Raw genomic sequence first — 25,483 nt, forward strand, 5'->3', positions numbered from 1 at the left:
CTCTTCGCATCTGGGTGCTGGTGGCTCACACCTGTAATCCTAGCTACTCAGGAGGCTGAGGATCACTGTTCGAAACCAGCCTGGATAAGAAAGTCCATGCGTAGCCGGGCGCTGGTGGCTCACGCCTGTAATCCTAGCTACTCAGGAGGCTGAGATCTGAGGATCGCGGTTCAAAGCCAGCCCGGGCAGGAGAGACCGTGAGACTCCTATCTCCAATAAACCACCAGAAAACCGGAAGTGGCGCTGTAGCTCAAGTGGTAGAGCGCTCGCCTTGAGCTGAAGAGCTGAGGGACAGCGCCCAGGCCCAGAGTTCAAGCCCCACAACCGACAAAAAAAAAAAAAAAAAAGAAAGTCCATGCGATTCTTATCTCTAATTAACCACCAAAAAACCAGAAGTGGAGCTGTAACTCAAAGTGGTAGAGTGCTAGCCTTGAGCAGAAAAGCTCAAAGACAATGCACAGGCCCTGAGTTCAAGGCCGACAACCAACAAAAACAACAACAACAAAAACCCTCTTCACCTTCTCTGCCTAACAGAATCATGTACATTTCTGTAAGATATAGCAGTGATTCAAGGACACCAGGGGTGAGAGATGGGTGAGGGAGTACTACAGTTAGAGGTCAGCCTTAGGAAAAGTTGGTAAGACTCTATCTCCAAAACAAGTTACGTGTAGTGACATATGCCTGCAATCCCAGTTACAAAGGTAGGAGAATTATAGTTGAGGCAAAAAGTATGAGATCCTTTCTAAAAAATAAAAGTAAAAAGAGCTAGGTACAGGTACAGTTCAAGTTTCAGAATGTTTGCTAAGCAAGTACAAATCTCAGCACCTATTAAAAAAAAAAATTGGCAAGACAGAACCTGTTAGTTAATAATTAGTGGGATAAACATTCTCTTTTTTTCTTTGTGTGTGTGCTAGTATTATGGCTTGAACTCAGGGTCTCACTCTCTCATTTGGCTTTTTTTGCTCATGGCTAGCACTTGAGCTATATACTCCAATTCCCATGCTGCTTTTCTTAAAGTACCATGAGGAAGAGTTTAATTATGGGAATAAGATACAGCAATTTTTAGAAAAAGTCTTACTATATTCTACCAAAAAATATTTTCATGCACTTTGCATCACAGTGTATTAATATGATCCTATAAATTTTGATTATTCCCAAGGGTTGCAGGTATATGCCAACAAAGATGGGTAAGCAGCCATCTGGAAAATGACAATGCCACCCTAGGGCTTATGTGCTTGTTCTAGTTACCAAGCAATAGGTAAAGCAGTTTAAAAGAAACTGAGAATCTCTTAGTATTTTATGAGAATAAAGAGACATATGAGAATATAAGAGGCTCAACTGTATGTTTTATTTCATTATCTTCAGTATTTGGGTAGGATGGATAAAAAACAAATGGGAGGGGCTGGGAAGGTGGCTCAGTGGTAGAGTGCTTGCCTTGTATGCATGAGACCCTGGGTTCAATTCCTTAGCACCACATAAGCAGAAAAAGCCAGAAGTGGCACTGTGGCTCAAGTGGTAGAGTGCTAGCCTTGAGCTAAAGAGCTGAAGAACTGCACCCAGGCCCAGAGTTCAGGCTCCCAACTAACAAAAAAAAAAAAAAAGGGGGAGGGGGTTGATCCAGCAGGACTCCTGAATTATAAGCAACATAGGAATAATCCTCCTCTATCATTTTATGATCACTGTAGAGAGTTCCAACAAATAATTGTTCCCTAACTTCTGAAGCTTCGTGTTCTATCTTCAAGTTCCAGTAGCAAAAACGGGACAGCTTTAATCTGTTTTATATGCCGATCTGTTTCATATGCTGGATCTGGGCCCCCTCTTAATTGTATTGCATGCCTCTGTCATGGTACTGAGAATGGAACTTAGGGCCTTGTGATTGCGAGGGCAGCATCCATCCACTGTGCTACATTTTGCAAAGAACACATTTCTTCTACAATCATTCTCCCTCTATTTTTTGTTCAATCCTTGGGTTTTAAAAAGAAAGAAGACTCTAGTATAAAATTCAATAATAGCTGTTATTTGGATATTACTAACCCTGTATCGATGATCTCTGTGAATGCTTCCCAAAAAGCACTCCATGCATAAAACACAAGTTGGATCAACTGCACAATCTCTGTAAAGTTAAAGAAAAAAAATCAGAGTGTTGTAAGATAATATTATTTCACAACAGAATATTTCAGTTTAGAACACATCAGTTTAGAACCCATCCTAGAAGTGGTAGAACAGAGGTATTATTTAAAAAGAAATAAAAGGACAGTGCTGGAACAATTGGGCTTCAGCTTCCTTATCTGTAAATTATGAAGTTCAATTAAATCTACTATAGCTCTAAACATCAGTAATACACACAAAGGGATTCTAGCAATAGCACACAAAAGCAGCCTAGATCTAAGTGTTTCACCATGCTAAATAAAAAATAAAAAGTAAAAGACTACCAGGAATACCCAGAGGCTTTAACCAAATTATCTTACTTTAAATTTTACATTAAAAAATGTTCTTTTGGGGCTGGGAAGGTGGCTCAGTGGTAGAGCGTTTGCCTCACATGCATGAAGCCCTGGGTTAGATTCCTCAGCACCACATAAGCAGAAAAAGCCAGAAGTGGCGCTGTGGCTCTAGTGGTAGAGCGCTAGCCTTGAGCTGAAGAGCTGAGGGACAGCGCCCAGGCCCAGAGTTCAGATCCCATGACCGGCAAAAAAAAAAAAAAAAAATGTTCTTTTGTTTTAGTGCCAGTACTGGAGCTGGAACTCAATGCCTGGGTGCTTTCCCTTAGCTGTTTTGCTCAAGCCTGGTACTCTGCCACTTGAGCCACATACAGGTCTACTTTCAGATTTTTGCTGGTTAATTGGATTACAGGTATGAGCCACCGTAACTATACACCATAATTAATGCAGCTGGGTGCCAACAGTTCATGCCTGTAACCTTAGCTACTCAGGAAGCTGAGATCTGAGGATTGTGGTTCACAGCCAATCTTGGCAGGAAAGTCTGTTAAACTCAAAATAAAGGCAGAAGCAAGATGTGGCTCAAGTGGTAGAGTGCTAGCCTTGAGCAGAAAACCTTAGGGACAGTTCCCAGGCTTTGAGTTGAAGCCCCAGGACAAGCATAAACAAATAATTCCTCTTACCAATAGTAGAATCACACAATGGGGTATTAGCTAGCTAAACTGAAAGGAAAGATGACAAACTCTTGCTAGAGAAAAAGAAAATTTACTTCAGTATATGTAATATATTCCCCTTTGTATGTATGCGTGTGTGTTTAAGGTGTATATATATATATATATATACATACACACACACACATACACACACACACATACATACACACACACACACACAGAAAATCTCTGAAAGTGCTAATGATGATTAGTTCTGGGAAATAAGAATGGAGAGCCAAAAAGGGGACATGGCACTTAACAAATCTCCTCTCTTCTATATGCAATTATCACCTAAGAAGATTTTTTTTTTTAAAACAAAATTAAGTCTTCCTAGTAGTAATAAGTACAGGTAGCATCCAGACCTTAATTCTTTTTTTTTTTTTGGCTGGTCATGGGGCCTGAACTCTGGGCCTGGGCACTGTCCCTCAGCTCTTCAGCTCAAGGCTAGCGCTCTACCACTGGAGCCACAGCGCCACTTCCAGCTTTTTTTTTTGCTTATGTGGTGCTGAGGAATCGAACCCAGGGCCTCATGCATGCAAGGCAAGTACTCTACCACTGAGCCATCTTCCCAGCCCCCAGACCTTAATTCTAATTATCATTCCCAACGAAGAGAAAACGCCTTAGAGAAATGATGACTGTACATGTGGGTTGAACAAGTACAATTACAAAGATAGCTGTGGATATCTGCATTATACCAGCAAGGGAAGAAGTACCCAAAGCTAATGAAAAGCACTAAGAAGCTAGTATGACAGACCCCTACTAGCCAAATGTGGGCCATTTGATCAAAAGCATCATTGTAACTGAAGAACATTAAGGATGGCAAGGAGGTGAGCGCTGTGAGCTCAAGCTGGCAGTTCATTATGGGAGAGGAAGAAAGCATACAACAGGCTCTGTAATGCTGATGACAAACCAATTCTTCATCTGGAAAATCATTCCACAAATGTTCACTTAACAATTATTTGTGAGGTTGGGAAGGTGGCTCAGTGGTAAAGTGCTTGCTTCCCTTTCATGAGGCCCTGGGTTCGATTCCTCAGCATCACATAAAGAGAAAAAGCTGGAAGTGGCAATGTGGATCAAGAGGGAGAGTGCCAGCCTTGGGCTGAAGAGCTCAGAGTTCAAGCCCCACAACCAACCAAAAAGAAAAATAACTAAAAAAAAACACATTTAGGGGCTGGGAAAGTGTCTAAGTGGTAGAGCGCTTGCCTTGCATGCATGAGGCCCTGGGTTCGATTCCTCAGTACCATATAAGCAAAAAGAAAAAAGCCCGAAGTGGTGCTGTGGCTCAAGTGGTAGAGCGCTAGCCTTGAGCTGAAGAGCTGAGGGACAGCGCCCAAGCCCAGAGTTCAGGCTCCATGACCTGACCCAAAAACAAAAACAAAACAAAAAAAAAACACATTTATTTGTTAAACAGTAGGTATCTGTGGTGAGAACTTATTTAAATGTTGATTTCTATTTCACAAATAAAACAAAGTTTTAAGTTTTCAGGTAAAAACAAAATGAGAGGTCAAGGAAAAAGTCTTTAGAAAATATGATGGCATACCTGCAAGAGTATGTAGGTTCTCCTACTTTAAACACGCGACCACAAAGATGAGAAGGTTTGTTTGCTTGTTCAAATTTTGGAAATGCAAATGCAGGATCTTCACCACAAAGGTACCATTCCATTGGTCCCAACAAAACATGCTGTGCCAGCATATCTTCTTTCTGGGGAAGTGGGTTGGGCCCCCTGCAGTAGATTTTGGGTACATAGTGTGCTAAGTGCTGATAGACTTCTTTAGTGAGGTCACTTGCTTGCAGCCATTTCTTTAAAAAAAAAAAAAGAGAGAGACAGAAAAGATGGTTTTAAGCAATGTCAATAAATTGTTATGTCCAACTTTCTTTTAGGTCTAAGATAAACAGGAAATATTTTGTGCCGGGCGCTGGTGGCTCACGCCTGTCATCCTAGCTACTCAGGAGGCTGAGATCTGAGGATCACGGTTCAAAGTCAGCCTGGGCAGGAAATTTTGAGACTTTTTTTTTTTTTTAAATGCTGGTACTGGGACCTGAACTCAGCGCCTGGATGCTCCCCCTAAGCTTTTTTCATTCAAGGCAAGCACTCTACCATTGAGCCATAACTCTATTTTCAAGTCTTTTGGGTGTTTATGGAAGGTACAAGTCTCACAAACTTTCCCTCCTGGGCTGGCTTCAAACTGCACTCCTCAGATCCCAGCCTTCTAAGCAGCTAGGATTACAGGAGTGAGCCACCAGTGCCCAAGGTCTGTGAGACTCTTAGCTCCAATTAAACCTGGAAGTGAAGCTATGGCTCAAGTGGCAGAGTGTTAGCTGTGAGCAAAAAGAACTCAAGGACAGTACTCAGACCCTGAGTTTAAGCCCAGTGCTGGCATAAAAATAAAAATCAGAAACAACAAAGAAAGCCCAGCACGGTGGCTCACGCTTGTAATCCTTAGCTACTCAGGAGGCTTGAGATCTGAGGATCTCGGTTTGAAACCAGCCAATGCAGAAAAGATCCTTTGAGACTCTTAGCTCCAAATTAATTACTCAAAAAAAACCAGATATGGCACTGTGCCTCAAAGTGCTAGAGCACTTGAGCAAAGGATAGCGTCCAGGCCCTAAGTTCAAGTCCCACAACTGGCTCAAAAAAAAAAAGAGAGAGAGAAAGAGAGAGAGAAATCCTTATAGCTGGGCCCCAATGGCTCACGCCTATTGTCTTAGCCACACAGGAGTCTGAGAACTGAAATTCAAAGCCAGCATAGCAGGAAAGTCTGTGAGAGTGACCAAAAAAGCCAAAAGTGGAGCTGTGACAAAAGTGGCAGCATCCCAGCCTCTATCGCGAAAGCCAATGACAGCACCCAGGTCCTGAGTTCATGCTCCATTACCAGCACACACACATATTAAAAACAATCTGTTTTGTTCTGTTTTGTTTTTAGCCAGTCGTGGGGATTGAACTCAGGGCCTGGGCGCTGTCCCTGAGCTAGTACTCTTCCACTCTGAGCCACAGTGCCTGGCCAAAAAAGTTATCTTTATATAGACACTAGCTGTTGAGCTGTAAGCTCATTTGACTTCTCTCTTAATGCTATGGTCAAATGTTACTCTGCTTGTGATAGAGATTCTCATGCAACTTTGCCTATAAAAGTAGAAAGTGAACATTATTAGCCCATATAGAACTATTTCTCAGTGACTGTACATACACACATATACAAACACAGGTGTACACAAGAACAAATACGGCCCACAGATCTGTCCTATCAGATATACCTTGTTTCTCCCCTGACCAAGCCCTTTCACCTTTGCTCTCCCCACTAAAGAGCAAACAAAAAGGTACATTTCTGTTCCTTCAAACTTTGGCACTTAATTACCTGTATACTTAAGATATCTCACAGGCACCAATCAATACACCCAAAGTTCAAATCATGGTTTCCCCTCCCCCACTAAAATCTGTTGTAATTCATCCCATTTCCCTATTTTAGCATCTGTCTAGACATCTAACCAGAAAGCCCTAGAAATCTTCCTTCTTCCTCACCCCATATCCAATCCATCATGTCTTGTTAAGACTTCTAAAAAGAGCTGGGAATGTGGCTTAGTGGTAGAGTGCTTGCCTAGTATGCATGAAGCCCTGGGTTCAATATCTCAGTACCACATACACAGAAAAGGCTGGAAGTGGTGCTGTGGCTCAAGTAGTAGTGCTAACGTTTTTTGTTTTTTTTTTTTTTGAGTCCAATCATGGGGCCTGAACTCTGGGCCTGGGCGCTGTCCCTCAGCTCTTCAGCTCAAGGCTAGCGCTCTAGCACTTGAACCACAGCGCCACTTCCATTTTTTTTTTTTTCTTTTTGCTTATGTGGTGCTGAGGAATCAAACCCAGGGCCTCAGGCATGCAAGGCAAGGGCTCTACCACTGAGCCACCTTCCCAGCCCAGTAGTGCCAGCTTTGAGCAAAAGAAGCTCAAGGACAGTGCCCAGGCCTTGAATTCAAGCTCCAGGACTGGCAAAAAAGACTTCTAAATAATTCTTGAAGCTATTCATTTCTTTTTTTTGGTCGGTCATGTGGCTTGAACTCTTGGCTTGGGCACTATCCCTCAGCTCTTCAGCTCAAAGTGAGTGCTCCACCACTTGAGCCACAGTGCCACTTCTGGTTTTCTAGTGGTTTATTGGAAATAAGAGTCTCACGGACTTTCTTGCCCCGGCTGGCTCTGAACCTCGATCCTCAGATCTCAGCCTCCTGAGTAGCTAGGATGACAGGTGTGAGCCACCAGCGCCCAGCTGAAGCTGTCCATTTCTTTCTCTGAAGCTGTAACCTACACTAACCTGGTCCAAATCTCACCCTCATCACTAGTAATCCAATAAAGTCCTAATTGGGATGCCCACTAGTTGCCTCTCTGCAATCTGATTTTGTTGGTTTTTCTTTAGTACTTGGGATTGAACTCAGGATCTCACACCATTTGCTAGGCAAGGCAAGTGCTTGACACACTTGAGCCACGTCCCAGCCTTTTGCTATTGCAAACAGAGTCTCAAATTGGACTAATCAGGGCTGGGAAGGTTGCTCAGTGGTAGAGTGCTTGCCTTGCATGCATGAGGCCCTGGGTTCGATTCCTCAACACCACATAAGCAGAAAAAGCCGGAAGTGGTGCTGTGGCTCAAGTGGTAGAACGCTAGCCTTGAGCTGAGTTCAAGCCCATGACTGACAAAATAAATAAATAATTACACTAATCAGGCCTGGACTGAATGGTCCTAGTTATGCTTCCACATGGATGGGATACAAGCAAACACTACTGTGCCCAGACTTTTATTAAGGACATTTTGTGCCTGAGTTGGCCTTAATGTGCAATCCTCCCAAACTCAGCCTCCCCACGAGCTGGTATTATAAGTGTAAGCCACCTCACTCTGCTCTGCACTTTGTTTTCTTTTTTTTGTTTTGTTTTTTGGGTCTGGTCGTGGGCCTGAACTCTGAGCCAGGGCGCTGTCCCTCAGCTCTTCAGCTCAAGGCTAGCGCTCTACCACTTGAGCCACAGCGCCACTTCCGGCTTTTTTCTTTTTGCTTATGTGGTGCTGAGGAATCGAACCCAGGGCCTCAGGCATGCAAGGCAAGCACTCTACCACTGAGCCACCTTCCCAGCCCTGCACTTTGTTTTCTAACCTCACCAGGATAATTTTTGTAAAAGACTAAGTGGATTATGTCAGTTTTCCACTGCACTTAAGCATGTCAAGTCTACTGCCATGGCTTACAAAGTCCTCAGTCTTCATTCTATATTCAGTCTTCACCTGCCCTGTCTGACAATTCTCTCTACTTTGCAAAGCTATTTTCTAATTATTTATCAGCTCTCAATTTGTTTCATTTCCTACAAAATGTTTTCTCAGCCCTCCGCATTCCCCTAGCTTTATTTTTGTTTTGTTTTGTTTTTGGTCCGGTTGTGGGGCCTGAACTCTGGGCCTGAGCACTGTCCCTCAGCTCTTCAGCTCAAGGCTAGAGCTCTACCACTTGAGCCACAGCGCCACTTCCGGCTTTTTTCTTATGTGGTGCTGAGGAATCGAACCCAGGGCCTCCAGCATGCAAGACAAGCGCTCTACCACTGAGCCACCTTCCCAGCCCCTCCCCTAGCTTTAAAACTAGGCTTCAGTAAGCATTTAGTAAAACTGGTAAGTGAATGACTACTGTCACATAATACTGACTTCCCAGAAAGCTCTTCCATATGGCTTACATGAGAGCAGAAAAAAGGAAACCCAGGCCTGCAGCATGGATCTCATATCAGTCTCTAAAAACTAACCATATGGGAAGGTAAGTCAGCCTTCATGCCATTTCCTTAAGTCTTTTCCTTTCACTCTGCCATTTATCCCTGACTCCTCTGCCACCAATGCCTAGGTTTTATTTTTCTATATGTTTTGTGTAACTTACAAGTTATCCTGCCTCTCAGCAGAGGAAAAAATCTGAAATCAGAAAATGTAAGATAAAGCATGGTGCCGGTGGCTCAGACCTGTAATCCTAGCTACTCAGGAGGCTGAGATCTGAGGATCATGGTTCAAAGCCAGCCTGAGCAGGAAAGTCCATGAGACTCTTATTGCCAATTAACCAGCAGAAAACTGGAAGTGGCACTGTGGCTCAAGTAGCAGAGCACTTGCCTTGAGCTGAAGAGCTCAGGCTCAGAGTTCAAGGCCTACAACCAAAAAGAAAGGAAGGAAGGAAGGAAGGAAGGAAGGAAATGCAAAATAAATGACCTACTTCTGAAATGAAGTTAACTGAACTACAGCACAACTCATACATCTATTGTTTATTTATGGGTTATCTAAAGTCCAATCACATCCTTGTTTTAAAGAAAACCTGTGTTCAAGTGATGTCAAGACCAGAGGTCAAAGTCAGTAGTTCTTCATCCTGTTACTACAATCTTCAGCTGACGTACTTCCTTCTAAAACTAACATGTAGATCTAAATTTAAATATTCATGAGGTGGCATAAACTTCCTGTCCAATTCCATGTTTGAGAAGAACTCTCTACACAGCTAAAATTTTTATTTAAGTTCAGGGACTGAATAGAAGCTTGTAAATGAGAACAGTACACTTTTTTACTTGAGGTGAAACTATCTTCTACATATTACTAACTTCTGTGTCTGGTTTAAGTAGAAAGCTAGAAAATGCTGCTTAAAACTGCAGCATTTCAGCTGGGTTTGGGTAGCTCATGCCTGTAATCCTAGCTACTCAGGAGGCTGAGATCAAGAATCACGGTTCAAAGCCAGCCCTGGCAGGAAAGTCTGTGAGTCTCTTATCTCCAATAACCACCAGAAAACCAGAAGTGGCATTGTGGCTCAAGTGGTAGAACACTAGCCTTGAGCTGTAGTGCTCAGGGTCAAGTCCAAATTTCAAGCCCCACAATCAACAAAGCAACAACAACAACAAAAAGCAGTATTTCCCAGGAGACAATCCAAAGATTTTAAGTATTGTCTCCCTTTACAAAGTACCTGCAAAAGGGCTGGGAAGGTGGCTCAGTGGTAGAGCGCTTGCCTTGCATGCATGAGGCCCTGAGTTCAATTCCTCAGCACCATATAAGCAAAAAGAAAAAAGCCGGAAGTGGCGCTGTGGCTCAAGTGGTAGAGCGCTAGCCTTGAGCTGAAGAGCTGAGGGACAGTGCCCAGGCCCAGAGTTCAGGCCCCACGACTGGACTCCCCCAAAAAACAAAAAACTTAAAATTTCATCTCACAGATTTAGGTCCCATTATAGAAACTTAAACCTGATTAAGCTTACATATTTCATATAGAAGGCCAGAAAAATGTGTGACTACCTTTCAGGATAACACACATACCTCTCAAAAAATGTATATAGCTTTTCACATTAGTTCTAACATATGCTGAGTGTGAGTATTTTCAACATGAAAACTTACTGAGATTCTAGTTTCGCCCCATATTAATCTGTCCTTATTTCATACACCCGTACTGATCACATCTGAGTGCCTGAGTAACGTGCACTTACTATCTTTTAGTCCCCCAAAAGGGAAGTAAAGAAACTGTCAACTCATTCCACTGAGGTAAACATGTATGACAACGTCTCTAAGAGCTTTCTGTTTACCAAATGCTGAATTTAAGCTTTGGGACAGAAAGAAGTACCATAGACACAAAAATGAAAGAATCCTAGAAGTTGGTCTTTTTATCACTGTATTTAATTAATATTCTATAGCCAATTAAAATTATATTAGTTACACTTGTTTTGCTTTAAAATAAGGCTAAGCAATATGCAAGTTAATCAGAAAATAGCACTTAGTAGTGTTCAACCAAGTTTAGAGAACTATATTAAGAAAAATGCTAGGCAAATTATATTAAGAGTTGTATAAGGGCTGGGAAGGTGGCTCGGTGGTAGAGCGCTTGCCTTGGATGCATGAGGCCCTGGGTTCGATTCCTCAGCACCACATAAGCAAAAAGAAAAAAGCCAGAAGTGGCACTGTGGCTCAAGTGGTAGAGCACTAGCCTTGAGCTGAAGAGCTGAGGGACAGCACCCAGGTCCAGAGTTCAGGCCCCATGACTGGACCCCCCCCCCAAAAAAAAAAGAGTTGTATAAAGTGTTTACCACAAAATAATTATAAAGAAACTCAGCAATAAAAACCAAAATGTGTAATTGAAAAATGAGCAAAGAGGATACACAAATGGGCAATAAGCACAGGAAAAGATATAACATCATGAATCATGAGGGAAATGCAAATAAAAATCACAAGAAAGCACTTCACACCCTACAGAATGCATCTAATCAAAAGCACAGACAAGTGCTGGCAAGGATGTGGAGAAATTGGAACATCATATACTGCTTAGGCACATAAAATGATGCGGTCACTTTGGAAAACAGTCTGGCAATTCCTCAAAAGAGTTATTAACATATGACCCAGCAATTCCATTCCTAGGTTTATAGTCAAAAGTGTGCACACAAAAAAATTGTACACAAATATTCATATATACAAGACATGGACACTCAGGCTGGCAATCTGGCTTAGTGGTAGAGTGCATGCCTAGCATGCACGAAGCCCTGGGTTTGATTCCTCAGTACCACATAGAAAAAGCACTGTATAGTGCTAGCCTTGAGCAAAAGAAGCTCAAAGCTCAAGGACAGTGCCCAGGCCTTGAGTTCAAGCCCCAGGACTGGCAAAAAAAAAAAAGGACATGAATACAACTCAAGTATCAATTAGTGAATGTATAAAACTTGGTATACCCATATAATGGAATTAACACTTATCAAAAAAAATTTTTAGAGCTGGGAAGGTGGCTCAGTGGTAGAGCGCTTGCCTTGCATGCCAGAGGCCCTGGGTTCGATTCCTCAGCGCCACATAAGCAAAAAAGAAAAAAAGCCGGAAGTGGCGCTGTGGCTCAAGTGATAGAACGCTAGCCTTGAGGTGAAGAGCTGAGGGACAGCGCCCAGGCCCAGAGTTCAGGCCCCACGACTGGACCCAAAAAAAAAAAAAAAAAAAAAAATTACCAAAATAGATATAAAACTACCTAAAAAAGCCACTTCCGGCTTTTTTCTTTTTGCTTATGTGGTGCTGGGGAATCGAACCCAGGGCCTCAGGCATGCAAGGCAAGTGCTCTACCACTGAGCCACCTTCCCAGCCCCCTATTTTTTCTTTTTCTGAAATAGTGTCTTGATATGTAGTACAGGCTTCTAGAACATAATCCTTCTGCGTCAGCCTCCTGAATGCTGGGTTTACAACTGTGCAAAAACATTTCTTTTATACCTGTGGAAAGCCAATACATGTACTTCTTGATTGCTAATCACCCATTGGAACATAATATAATCAACGTGGCAAAAATATGACCAATCAAGGGTTGGGAAGGTGGCTCAGTGGTAGAGTGCTTGCCTTGCATGCATGCGGCACTGAGTTTGATTCCTCAGTACCACATATGCAGAAAAAGCCAAAAGTAGCACTGTGGCTCAAGTGGTAGAATGCTAGCCTTGAGCTGAAGAGCTGAGGGACAGTGCCCAGGCCGAATTCAGGCCCAACAACCAATTAAAAAAAAAAAAGAAGATCAAGAAGTATTGGGAAAAATCAAACGAATCTAATCTACCATGAAAAAAGAGAGTGCGGACCAGAGTACTACCCTAAACTCACAATTAGTATCAAGTCAGCTTCGATGCTTTTATTTGAAAGGCATACTAGTTAAAATAATTAAGACGACAAAGTGATTTTCCTCCTGATAAAATGTGTGAAGTGTGCTAATGACAGTGTTCATTGGGTAATTTTACATGGAAGTGGTCCTAAAACAGTACCAATTACAGAGGTCTAAATTCTGCAATAAGCCAGGTGCCAGTGGCTCATGCGTGTAATCCTAGCTATTCAGGAGGCTGAGATCTGAGGATCATGGTTTGAAGGCAGTCCATGTGAAACTTTTACCTCCAATAAACTACTCAAAAAAGCTAGAAATGGTGCTGTAGCTCAAGTGGTAGAGCGCTAGCCTTGAGCATGAAGAGGCTCCAGGACAGCACCAGGCCCTGAATTCAGGCCACAGGACCGACAAAAAAATTTTTTAACAATTAATTCCGCATAATGGCTTTTTTTTTTTTTTTTTTTTTTTTGTCGGTCGTGGGGCTTGAACTCTGGGCCTGGGCGCTGTCCCTCAGCTCTTCAGCTCAAGGTGAGCGCTCTACCACTTGAGCTATAGCGCCACTTCCGGTTTTCTGGTGGTTTATTGGAGATAGGAGTCTCACGGTCTCTCCTGCCCGGGCTGGCTTTGAACCGCGATCCTCAGATCTCAGCCTCCTGAGTAGCTAGGATTACAGGCGTGAGCCACCAGCGCCCGGCCATAATGGCTTTTTTTTAGTTATCTGTAAAATTTTCATTTATAATAAAGGGCTATGCTGGAGCCCAAGGTGAAAGTTCTGGAGATCAGATAGTCATATATGGTAATGTCAGTTTAGATTATATAGCTGGAAGAGTACTAGTTTGCATCTTTTATTTGGAAACTGTACTTTTATATTTGTTGAGAAAGCCATTTAAGAGTAAACAGAACAAACCAGGCACCAATGCCTCATGCCTGTAATCCTAGATATTCAGGAGGCTGAGATTTGAAGATCAAGATTCCAAGCCAGCCTGGGCACACAAATCCAAGACACTCTTATCTCCAATTAACCAGCATAAAGCTGAACGTAGAGCTGTAGCTCAAGTGGTAGAGTGCTAGCCATGAGTAAAAAGGCCAAGCAGTCCTTGAGTTAGAGACTTAATATTGTTAAGGAAAAAAAAAAAAGTAAATGGAGCAAAAAGTAGCTCAGATTTCGACCTTGAAAACTCAAAAAGTTAAGTTCGAGTGTATAATGCTGTGCTCCATTTCCCGTAGTTTGCCCACTATATCTGCTGGAAATTTTCAGTGTACAAGAACCAAAAGCAATAGCAATGTCCTCCAAAGCACAGAGGAGGCCACGGAGTATATCTATAACTGGTTTCTGCTGGAACCTCAACAAACTGAAGATGCTCTACTTGATTACTTGAACTGTGCGAATGAGGGCCAGACCCAACACTGGACAACAAAAACTACTTTGAGGCAAATAGATATCAAATTAGAAGACACACGGATAGCAAAACAAACAAAAACAGCTGTTACTATTTTCTCCTGCTTACTCAACACCACTTTCATTTTCTTTTTCAAATTTCTTTGATAAATGAAAGGCAGATGGGGGCTGAGAATCCCCATGTTGTGCAATGCTAAGAACATAAATGGGAAAACTTAAAAAGACTTAAGATTAAACAAGTAAACTAGTGCCCTTCCCCCCCCCCCCTCGTTGCACATTTTTTGTTGGGTCACAGCCTTCCTAGGAGCTTTTTAAACTGGAGGCCTTAGTGGTCTGGCCCAAGCTGTTCGGGTCCATTCATCATCACGGTGGAAAGGTTCTAATAAGAGATTCCCGTCCTTACTGGGGAACGCTACCTGCGCGTCTGTTGAAGCAGGGAGGCACTCTGCCACGGATACTAGACGATTCCCAGGACACTTATGAAGTTTCCATGGTCTAAGTCTGGGGCTCAATGGCTGGTGCTACGGCTTTGAACCAAAGCTGCTCTCTCAAAGTTACATAACGCCTGTTCTCCTTCCAACTCTGCCCAACTCCTAGAAAGATTATAATTTCCCTTTTTAATCTCCCAGGTTCCACTATTACGTTTTCATGCTCGGAAGACGAGCCGAGACACTACTTTCTATATGTACATCAACGTGGTCCACTAAAGAAATCAGCGCAAAACCCACCACCAGCAGCAACAACAACAAATCAGCAAAAATACGCTCGCGAGGGGAAAACGAGGGGACGTGCGGTCGGGATTCCTCGGTGCTTTGGGTTAGTCCCACCAACAAAGTTGGGGCTCGCTTGGGGTGACGTGCTTTGCTGGGGGAGGCGCCGCTCCAGCCGACCCTGGACCCGAAATCAGGGAGGTAACAAGGGGAGACGGTACCCTAGAAGTCGTCTCCTTCCCTCGGCTCCCGCACCAGCGGTCCTAGAGGTCAAAGGCGCATGTGCGGGGACTCCCGGAGCGTGCGGGGACAGCGGGATAATGGGAGCGCCGAGGGTTCGCTCGGCGGCAGGGGGAAGTGGACTAGAGGCGGCTGCAACGCTGCGCGGCTCGGGCGGCGACGGGCAGGAGCGGCGGCCTCCCCGGCTGTTTTTGCCAGTCAGGGCCCGGCTGCTTTCCAGGAGTCCGTTCCTCCCTCGGGGCGCGGCCTTCGAGGGCCGGACAGAACCGGCCCCGCGCCGCCACTCACTCACCCCCGCGGTCTCCTCGGCGGAACATTCCAGCAAACTGTGATCGGTGGCCTGCACCTCGGGCTCCAGCTCCGACGCCATCTTCTCTCCTCCTCCTCCTCCCCCCCCCTCCTCCTCCGGCCCCGGCGCCACCGCCGCGGGCGCCGTCCGTGGGCCGCAGCCTGGCTTCGGCGCCCGAGGCCGCGCCGTCACCTCAGCCCCCGGCCCGTCAAGTCCCCGGGGCCGTCCGGGCGGCCGCGGGAGGAGCTCGAGAAGGAGTGCGGGGGGCCGCGAACCGGCAGCTGGGACGCCGGCCGCCTGTGCGCGCGCGCTCGGGCTCAGTGCCCAGAAGTCCAGTCACTGCCTCGTCCCTGACCCGGCGAAGGACACGGGGCCGCCCGGGCCTGGCACTCTCGCTGGCCACTACCGCGTCCCACGCCGGGAGAGGGGCACCAACACCCAGGAGCGGGAGCAGAGCATTCTGGGTGTTGTAGTCCGCGGCCGGCCGAGAGGTGGCGCCCTATTAGGGTGAACCGGGAGAGCATCACGGGAGTTGTAGTCCACCTGCTAGCGGGAGCTAGGAAAAGAGCAACATCATGTGGGACCTGTAGGCGTTTTGGTTGTCGTGGTTGTTGTTTTGTTTTGTCTTTCAATCCCAGTTGTTCATTTTTGCTTCCCAATATCAAAAGACAGTGCCCAGCACTCACGGTAGACCTTGAAGTACTTGTCAAAGTCTGGTATATTGAGAGCCCTCAATACTTGTCAAAAGAATGAATGAATTGCCTTCTATTCCTGTCATCTGAATGTAACATGAACCATCATACCCTCATGGTTTACTACTAGCCAAGGTAAACAGCATCCAGATTCCCTCTCCCTTTTCAAAAAAGTGTGTGTGTGTTTGTGTGCGTGTGTCAGTGCTATCTTGAAGTCAGGGCCTGGGCACTGTCTCTGAGCTTTTATGTTCAAGGCTAGCCTCTCTACCACTTAAGCTACAGCTCCACTTCTAGCTTTTTGGTGGTTAATCGGTTAATCCGCGACTTTCTTGGCACGCTGGTTTCAAATTGTGATCCTTAATAGCTAGATGCTGGCACATTGTAGAATTTCCTGCCTCCATACTTTAAGATTCATTCCTTCCCTCTTATGTGCAAGCTCCTATTTGCTCCTCTGTCGTCTTCTTTCTTGGGTTCACTCTCTCATCTCTCAAACTTTTCTCCTCTTCAAACTTCAGCACTCTGAATTTCAGCCTCCTTAATAGCTAGGATTGATTTCAGGTGTAACCTGACTGTTTTTACTTTTGTTATTTTTTAAATAGGGTTTTGCTTTTTTCCTGGGCCCATCTGTACCATAATCCTATGCTTCCCGTGAAACTAGAATGACAGATATGTGCCATTATGTCCAGCTTATTATTAGTTGAAATGGAATCTCATGAATATTTTGCCAGGCTGGCCTCAAACCATCATCTTCAGCCAGGCGCCAGTGCTCATGCCTGTAATCCTAGCTACTCAGGAGGCTGAGATCTGAGGACCACAGTTCAAAGCCAGCCCGGGCAGGAAAGTCTGTGAAACTCTTATCTCCAATAAACCAGCAGAAAACCAGAAGTAGCGCTGTGGTTCAAGTGGTAGAGCACTAGCCTTGAGCTAAAGAGCTGAGGGACAGCGCTCAGGCCCAGAGTTCAAGCACCACAACTGACCAAAAAACAAAACAAAAAACAAAAAAATAATCCTCCTGATCTCAGCCTCCTGAGTAGCATGACTGGTATAAGCCACCCTGCCCAACTACAAACCCATTCTTATATATCCTATGAAACTAGGAAAATTGAGGGGATGGGTGGAGTTAGGGGAGATGGAAGAAAATGATGGAAGGAGTGACACTGATCGAGATGTATTGTACTCATAAGCCAACATGTTCAACCATAACCCCTTGTATGACTACTTAAAGATAATAAAATATAATTTATGAATCTGCTTGTAATAAATATTTTTAATCTAAAAAAAAGATAAAACAAAAACAACTGAAGCCAGGCACCAATAACTCACACCTGTAATCCTAGCTGTTCGGGAGGCTGAGATCTGAGGCAGGAAAGTCAGTGAAACTCTTTATCTCCAATTAACCATCAGAAAACACTGTGGCTTTAGTGCTAGAGCCCTTACCTTGAGCTGAAGAGCTGAGGGACAGTGCCCAAACCCAGAGTTCAAGTCCAACAAAACTGACCAAAAAACAAACAAACAAACAAAAAAAACTCGTTTTTTTTTTTGGTCCTGGGGCCTGAACTGAAGGCCTGGGCACTGTCCCTCAACTTTTCTGCTCAAGGCTAGTGCTCTACCACTTTGAACTACAGCTCTACTTCTGGTTTTCTGGTGGTTAACTGGAGATAAGAGTCTCACAGCTTTTCCTGCCTGGTCTGACTTCAAACCACGATCCTCAGATTTCAGCCTCCTGAGTAGCTAGGATTGATTATAGGCATGAGCACCCCAGCATTACAACCCATTCTAGAGTCACACTAGCTGTGAAATTATTTCCAAAGCTGAGGCTAAGGAATCAAGAATGCTCTATTCTCCAGAGTCTTCTAAGACTTGATTCTTAAATGGTTGCTTTTACTGATTTAAGCAAAAATTGTTCTGAGGACATACTTATGGCCCTGCTAAACTGAGCAGCAGTGAAATATAATCAACTTTGTGCCAGCAACAAGTAGGCCAGAAAAGCACACCTCACAACATAGCCTGGGGGCTGTCAAGTAAATACCTTGGACCCAGGCCTGTGACCAGGCAGTGTTTGCCCTTCAGATGTGTGCTCACAATCCACATGCTCGCCTCCTCATCTTTCCTAGCACATCTACGGCTCTATTCTATGGGATTCTTACCCAGAAACCAAAGCATCCATATAAGGAAGCTGGAACTTTTTTTTATTTCATCAGAATCCCCCCCCCACCCCGGTCAGTTCTACAGCATTTCCCCAAGCAGGCAAAAAAGGCCAGCAGCCTAGCCAGTGGTCTAAACACTAGCCACAGCCCAAGAATTTGAATTCATTATTGTCCTATTATATTTCCAATACTGCCTTTTCTCTGGTTCACTGGGATCTGACTCATATTCTCCTTTCCAGATGCCCCCTCCAGGTAGGGTGTAAGAAATCTCCAACCAGCTGGGCGCTGGTAGCTCACGCCTGTAATCCTAGCTACTCAGGAGGCTGAGATCTGAGGATCGCGGTTCAAAGCCAGCCCGGGCAGGAAAGGTGAGACTCCTATCTCCCAATAAACCACCAGAAAACCGGAAGTGGCGCTGTAGCTCAAGTGGTAGAGCACTCTCCTTGAGCTGAAGAGCTGAGGGACAGTGCCCAGGCCCAGAGTTCAAGCCCCACGACCAACAAAAAAAGAAAAGAAAAGAAAAGAAATCTCCAACCAGAGCCGTTTCAGAAATGACTGACAGAGATGTAGAGCAACAAACTGGGCAGCAGTGATCAGACACGCTTCTCTGCAATGATGTTAGATGCCTGTAGGGGGCACTCCAGCGCAGGGCTGGCTTCCACAGTGCGGAGATGGCTGTTGAGTTTTCCTATTCCTGGAGTTCCTCTTCTTTCACAAAGAAGTTTGCAGCCTGGCGCAGGTGGCTCACACCTGTAATCTTAGCCACTCGGGAGATTGAGATCTGAGGATAACAATCCAAAGCCAGCGTGGGCAGGAAAGTCTGTGAAACTCATCTCCACTTAAACCACCAAAAAGTCAGAAGTTGAGCTTTGGCTCCAGTGGTAGATCAATATTCTTTAGTACAAAAGCTCAGGGACAGTGCTACAGGACCTGAGTTCAAGCTCTAGGTCCAGCGTTTTAAAACAAAGAAAAAAAAGGAAAAAAAAAAACAAAAACAGCCAGGCGCCAGTGGCTCACGCCTGTAATCCTAGCTACTCAGGAGGCTGAGATCTGAGTATCATGGTTCAAAGCCAACCTCAGGCATGAAAGTCCTTGAGACTCTTATCTCTAATAAACCACTCAGAAAACCTGAAGTGGTGTTGTGGCTAAAGTGGTAGTGCGATAGCCTTGAGCTGAAGAGCTGAGGGATAGTGCCCAGGCCCTGAGTTCAAACCCTTACAACTGACAAATAAATAAATAAGTAAATAAGAAAAAAACAATGGAGTTTGCATTTGCTTTAAACCCATCCAGCCTGAAAATTAGAAATACATAAAAACAGGTGGCAGTGGTTCATGCCTACAATCCAAGCTACTCAGGAGGCTGAGATCTGAGGATCACAGTTTGAAGCCAGCCCAGGACAGAAAGCCCATGAGACTCTTATCTCCAATTAACCACTCAAAAGCCTGAAGTGGATCTACAGCTCAAAGTGGCAGAGTGCTAGTCTTGGGCAAAAAGCACTCAGAGACAGCACCTAGGCCCTGAGCTCAAGCCCCACAACACCCCCCCACACACACACACACACACACCAAGACTTCCAAGCTATATCCTTCTAGTAGTCTGATACATAAATATAGGGCTGCTAACTCCAACCACCAAGATGGCTGTCAATATCCAAGCCTGCTTTTTTCATGTGAGAGGACTTAAGGAACCAAAGCTTAGTCCAGAATAGATTTCTCTGGGGACTCAAAGTACAACCAAATTGTAGCTTTGAGGGTCCCTGAATTTCCCCATAATTGATAGTACTTCCTACTGAGTTAAAAAAAAAATCAGTGGAAAATAGGGCTTCAGGCACAGTTGTCTTTGAATTACTTCTAATTAATATGTCATTGTTATAAGGAGTAACTTCAATACTGAATTAGGCCACTTATTGAAACTATGCTTTATTAAACTATGGAGGATTGCAGGGTAATTGCTGGCTAAATGAAAGCAAACTAACTAAAAATAGGGTTGTCAGATTTAGCAAGTACCAACAAGAATATTCAGTTAAATCTGAATTTCAGATATAATGAATACTCTGTGTGTGTGTGTGTGTGTGTGTGTGTGTGTGTGTGTGTGTGTGTGTACTGAGACTTGAACCCAGGACCTGGGAGCTATCCTTTAGCCTTTTCCATTTAAGGATGATGCTCTATCACCTGTGCCATATCTTCATTTCTGCGTTTTTGGTGGTTAGTTGGAGACAAGTCTCATGTACTCTGCTGTCTGGGCAATCACATCTCAGCCACCTGAGTAGATAGGATTACAGGCATGAGCCACCACCACTTAGCATGAATACTTTTTGTTGTCGTTGTTGTTGTTGGTCATGGGCTTGAACTCTGGTCCTGGGCGCTGTCCCTCAGCTCTTCAGCTCAAGGCTAGCCCTCTACTACTTGAGCCACAGGGCCACTTCCGGTTTTCTGATGGTTATTGGAGATAAGAGTCTCATAGACTTTCCTGTCCGGGCTGGCTTTGAACCATGATCCTTAGATCTTAGCTGCTGAGTAGCTAGGATTACAGGCATGAGCCTTGGGTGCCTGGTGCATGAATTCTTTTTTATTGTAGGTCTCAAATATTACATGAAACATAATGCAAACTGTTTATTCTCTGAAATTCAAGTTGAAGTAAATGGTCATGTATTTTATTGGCAACCTTAGAGCTATCTAAAAGAGCTTTGCCCATCAGTATCATTTCCTAATCATTAACAGTGGGGTTTGGGGAATGACTTTCTATAAAGAATATATACAAGTCTGTGTGTTCACACTTGTATGTCCAGTTATAGCTCAGGATGCTGAAATCATGGTTCCAAGCCAGCACAGCCAGAAAAGTCTGAGAGACTCCATCTCCAACTACTCAACAAAACACTGAACTGGAGGCATGTGTCTCAAATGGTAGAGTGCCAACTGTGGGTAAGAAAATTGAACATGCTGGGTGCTGGTAGCTCACACCTGTAATCCTAGCTACTCAGGAAACTGAGATCTGAGGATCACCTTTTGAAGCCAGCTCCAGGCAGGAAAGTCCATGAAATTCTTATCTCCAGTTCAGAGCTTTTCTCTCCCTACCCCTCCCCGTGCAGAGGGCAGCAGTGAACTCACTGGCAAAGCCAGTGAATCTCTCACTCTAGTAGTGGCAGCTGCCATTCCCAGACAACACGACCTAGAACTGCAATCCTCTTATCTCAGCCCCTATATAGTTAACTAAGATAGCCATGTGCCACTTCACCCAGTTCTTGGTTGTATGATGGGCTGGAACCTCGATCATCTCAATTCCAGCCTCTCACATTGCTAGGATGACAGGTATGAGCCGTGAACCCCATATGAACTAGCCAAAAAACAACAACAAAAATCCACATTCGTGATTCAGATTGGTCTGTGGTTTTCTTTCTAATGTGGCATTTTTCAGATTCTGGTATCAAATTAATACTAGTTCTATAAAAATGTGTCTGAAAGCTTGTTCTGTGCTCTTGTGCTTTTTTTTTTTTTCTTCTTCTTCTTCTGGTCCTAGCACCTAAACTCTGAATCTGGGCACTGTCCCTGAGCTTCTTTTGCTCAAGGGTAGCCCTCTACCACTTGAGCCACAGCACCACTTCCGGCTTGCTGAATAGTTAGTTTATTGGAGATAAGGGTCATAGACTTTCCTGCCTGGTCTGGCTTTGAACCATGATCCTCAGATCTCAGCTTCTTGAGTAGCTAGAACTACAGGCATGAGCCACTAGCGCCCAGCTTGTCTCTTGTGCTTTAACTTAACAGCACTGGAATTCTCTGGCGAGGAATTAAAAAAATTACAATGTCCAGTGCTGGCCCTGATTGGCTGTGCATCCTCTCCAAATCAAGTCTGAGCTTGCAAGGAAGATGATGCCACTACATAAATTCACCTGCTGCCTTGCTTTGTAAGTTGTGGTCTCAGCAGGCACAAAAGTAATGTTGAATGAAGATGTAAAATTTACTTTTTAGAAGCTTTAGGGAGCCGGAAAAGGAGGAGAAGGAAAAGGAAAAGGAGGAGGAGGAAGTTAATTGTGTTGTTTGGGCAAGAATTTAGTTCACCAGGCTATGTTTTCCTTCAGCCAAACACAAGACAAGCCTGATAAACTAGTACAAAATTAAAGATATTTCTACTCCTGTACCCAAAGCCCCAGAGTTCTTTCTGTAGTCTCTGCTGGAGTTTGATAGATTTTCACAAAGGGGCTATATGGAAGCCTCTTTGCATCTGGGGGGCCGTGAGCTCCCCAACAACAATCACTGGCTTGGGTTAATGGTGAAGATGGTGGATATTGGTTTAGTTCAGGACCTAATGGTGTTTCTCAGCTTATTTATGGCCTGAGAAAACACTGCATGGAAGGTTCTAGAAAGAGTCCAATATAGTATCCATGAGAACTAGGTGACTAGGTGACTGTGACAATTTTTTTCCAAGTTTATAGCATGACAGGGAGGTTTTGAAGATGTGTGTGTGTGTGGGTGTGTGTGAGGGTGTGTTTGTATGGGTGCACATGCATGCATGCATGTGTCAGTACTGTGACTTGAACTCAGGGCTTTGGCCCTGTCCCTTATCTTTTTCACTGAAAGCTGGAGTGCTACCATTTGAGCCACATCCCTACTTCTGGCTTTTTGCTGGTTAATTGGACATTGGGGTCTTTCTTGCCTGGGTTAGCTTCAAACTAGAATCCCCAGATCTCAGCCTTTTGGTGAATTACCCAAAATAGGACTAGAACTTTATCAAGAGCACAAAACGGTGAAAGGCTGCAGAGCTGTCTCTGGTCACTAGAGGGACTGAATGAAAGGCTTGGTGCAGAGAAAATGCTCAGCATGGAAGTAAATGGGGACTGTCTATCATCCCTATAGACAAAGGACCAGAACACAGTACTACTTTTTCTTGTATCTGCTGATACTGAGACTTCACTCAGACCCTGTGTATGGTGCCCTTTCTTAGCTTTTTCGCTCCACGCTGTCGCTCTACCCCTTTGAGCCACAGCTCTGTCTTCTGATATTCCAGCAAGAGTGTGTTAAAGAAATGCAAGCTAAGATCTTTCAGGATACGAAAGAACAATGTCTAATTAAGGGAAGTAGAATGGATAAATGGGAACTGGTCTTTGAGATTGGACACTAAATTTAGCTCTGAAATTCTGGCAGGCGAAGGAGAAAGAGAAACAGGGGTTGTGCGCTGTTCACCCGGTGTGGCTGTGTTCTGGGGGAGCCTCTTAGATAGCTTTCCCCATCTTCCAATGGTCGCACGTGAGCTTCATGTTCACATGGGATGCTGGCAGATGTCCTACCTGTACGCAGCCTAGGGCCCCTCATTAGTTGAGTGCCTCTGGTCTGTTCTTGCTCACACCCATGGGGAAACCCATCCCACACAAATCCTTCCAGTTCTTTTTTTTTTTTTTTGGTCAGTCCTGGGTCTTGAACTCTGGGCCTGGGCCCTGTCCCAGAGCTCTTCAGCTCAAAGACAAGCGCTCTACCATTTCAGCCACAGTGCCACTTCTGGTTTTCTGGTGGTTCATTAGAGATAAGAGTCTCACAGACTTTTCCTGCCAGGGCTGGCTTTGACCCATGATCCTCAGATCTCAGCCTCCTGAGTAGCTAGGATTATAGGTGTGAGCCAGCGGCGCCCGGCTTCCAGTTCTTAAGTCTACCTCAAGCATCCACATTAGTCTCTAGTCCAACCAACCCCTCTCTTGTGAGCCCCAACACACCATGAGGCCTCTTAGAGCAGTTCAGTGTGTGTATATTCCTTGTCATTCCATGAATGAATGGAATCCACTAGTAGACTAGACAGTATTCCCTGAACATGAACTTGTTCCCTCCCACATAGAACCCGGGAATTAGCGTTTGAGAGTATGAAGATGAAGCCTGACAACTGCAACGACTAATCCGTTCTGATTTGACCTGGGCTTTTCCCCATGTTAGTCCTGAAGGTTAAACATCAGGAAACACACACACACACACACACACACACACACACACACACACACACACACAGCAAGACAGTAGGGCAGCTGATCATGGTGATATGTGCCTGTAGTCCCAGCTACTCTGAAGGTTGACTTGGGAAGATCTAATGCCTAGAGCCCAGGAGTTAAGAGACTAGCCTGAACAACAACCAGCTGGGATAGTACCACCCCACTCCCACCTCCACCTCCCCCCCCTCCCCCCCCACCTCCATCTCAGCAACAACAACAACAACAACAACTAGCAGCACACTGTATAGATACTCATTGTTCCTTAGTTGCTCGTATTATTTTATGTGGCAAAAATCCCTGCTGGGTGCATGCCCAATTAGCCAGTCATGTCAACAAAATAAGAACCCCTGGCGTCCATAGGACTCCCTCCTGGGCTCCCCTGAGACTCAGGAAAACAAAGTTGGAAAGAAATCCAGTTGAGAAAACTGAGCCTGACTTTTTTCAGGTGTTAAGTGGCACAAGTACATAGGTCTTTGACTCCTAGTTGAGGCTCCCTGGAATTTGAAAAAAAAAAACAAAACAACAACAACAAAAACCCACCCTCATATCTTCTAGCATTTTACAGAATTCTGTAGTTAGATCTTTCTGAGAAAAAACTATAGAGTGTACTTTCAGCTCCAAACAAATGAACATAAATAGGACCCAGAGGATCACATTTCTAAATTAAATAATTCAATATGGTAAGGATAAATCCCCCCAAATTAGCTAACAAATCAAATGCAATTTAAATCAAAATGCCAAGATCTTTTCCCCCCTTGGGAGGAGATAAACTGATTCTAAAGCTTATTTGCTTGACTTCCCACTCAAGGAAATTATTATTATTATTAATTTATTGTTTTTAGTGCCAGTGCTGGGGCTGGAACTTAAGGCCTAGTACTATCACTTTAATTTTTCCTGCTAAAGACTTGCTGGTGCTTTAACACTTGAGGCACATCTCTACTTCTGGCACTTTGCACACATGCTGCTCCTGGGGTTGAAGTCACTGACCCTGAGCTTTTTTACTCGAGGCTAACACTCTACCACTTGAGCTACAACTCCCCTCTAGCTTTTTGCTGGTTAATTGGTAGTAAGAGTTTCATAGACTTTCCTACCTGAGCTGGCTTTGAACCATTATCCTCAGTCTCAACCTCCTGAGTAGAATTATTTTGAAAAAGAATATTATGGGGGCTGGGAAGGTGGCTTAGTGGTAGGGCACTTGCCTTGCATGCATGAGGCCCTGGGTTTGATTCCTCAGCACCACATAAGCAAAAAAGAAAAAAGCTGGAAGTGGCGCTGTGGCTCAAGTGGTAGAGTGCTAGCCTTGAGCTGAAGAGCTGAGGGACAGTGCCC

The 25,483-nt window shown here is 44.5% G+C and overlaps 1 protein-coding gene across 3 annotated transcripts in view; it reads right to left on the reverse strand.

Annotated features, from left to right (window-relative positions):
- Ubr2 (ubiquitin protein ligase E3 component n-recognin 2) overlaps positions 1-15,845 on the reverse strand; it is a 100,298-nt gene extending 84,453 nt beyond the window's left edge. For 2 of the 3 annotated variants that reach the window (XM_042671847.1, XM_042671848.1), the window contains exons 1-3: positions 15,351-15,791; positions 4,689-4,948; positions 2,035-2,113 (exon numbers count right to left, since the gene is read on the reverse strand). In XM_042671847.1, coding sequence (XP_042527781.1) covers positions 2,035-2,113; positions 4,689-4,948; positions 15,351-15,428 — 417 coding nt within the window. In that variant the 5' untranslated portion in view covers positions 15,429-15,791. Of the gene's footprint in view, positions 1-2,034; positions 2,114-4,688; positions 4,949-15,350 lie in introns of all 3 variants that reach the window. The other variant, XM_042671849.1, reaches the window with a different exon arrangement.
- Between the last annotated feature and the right edge of the window lie 9,638 nt (positions 15,846-25,483).

The sequence above is a fragment of the Dipodomys spectabilis genome, unplaced genomic scaffold (genome assembly GCF_019054845.1).
Source record: "Dipodomys spectabilis isolate Male_0828 unplaced genomic scaffold, ASM1905484v1 ptg000669l, whole genome shotgun sequence".
Taxonomy (NCBI): Eukaryota; Metazoa; Chordata; class Mammalia; order Rodentia; family Heteromyidae; genus Dipodomys; species Dipodomys spectabilis.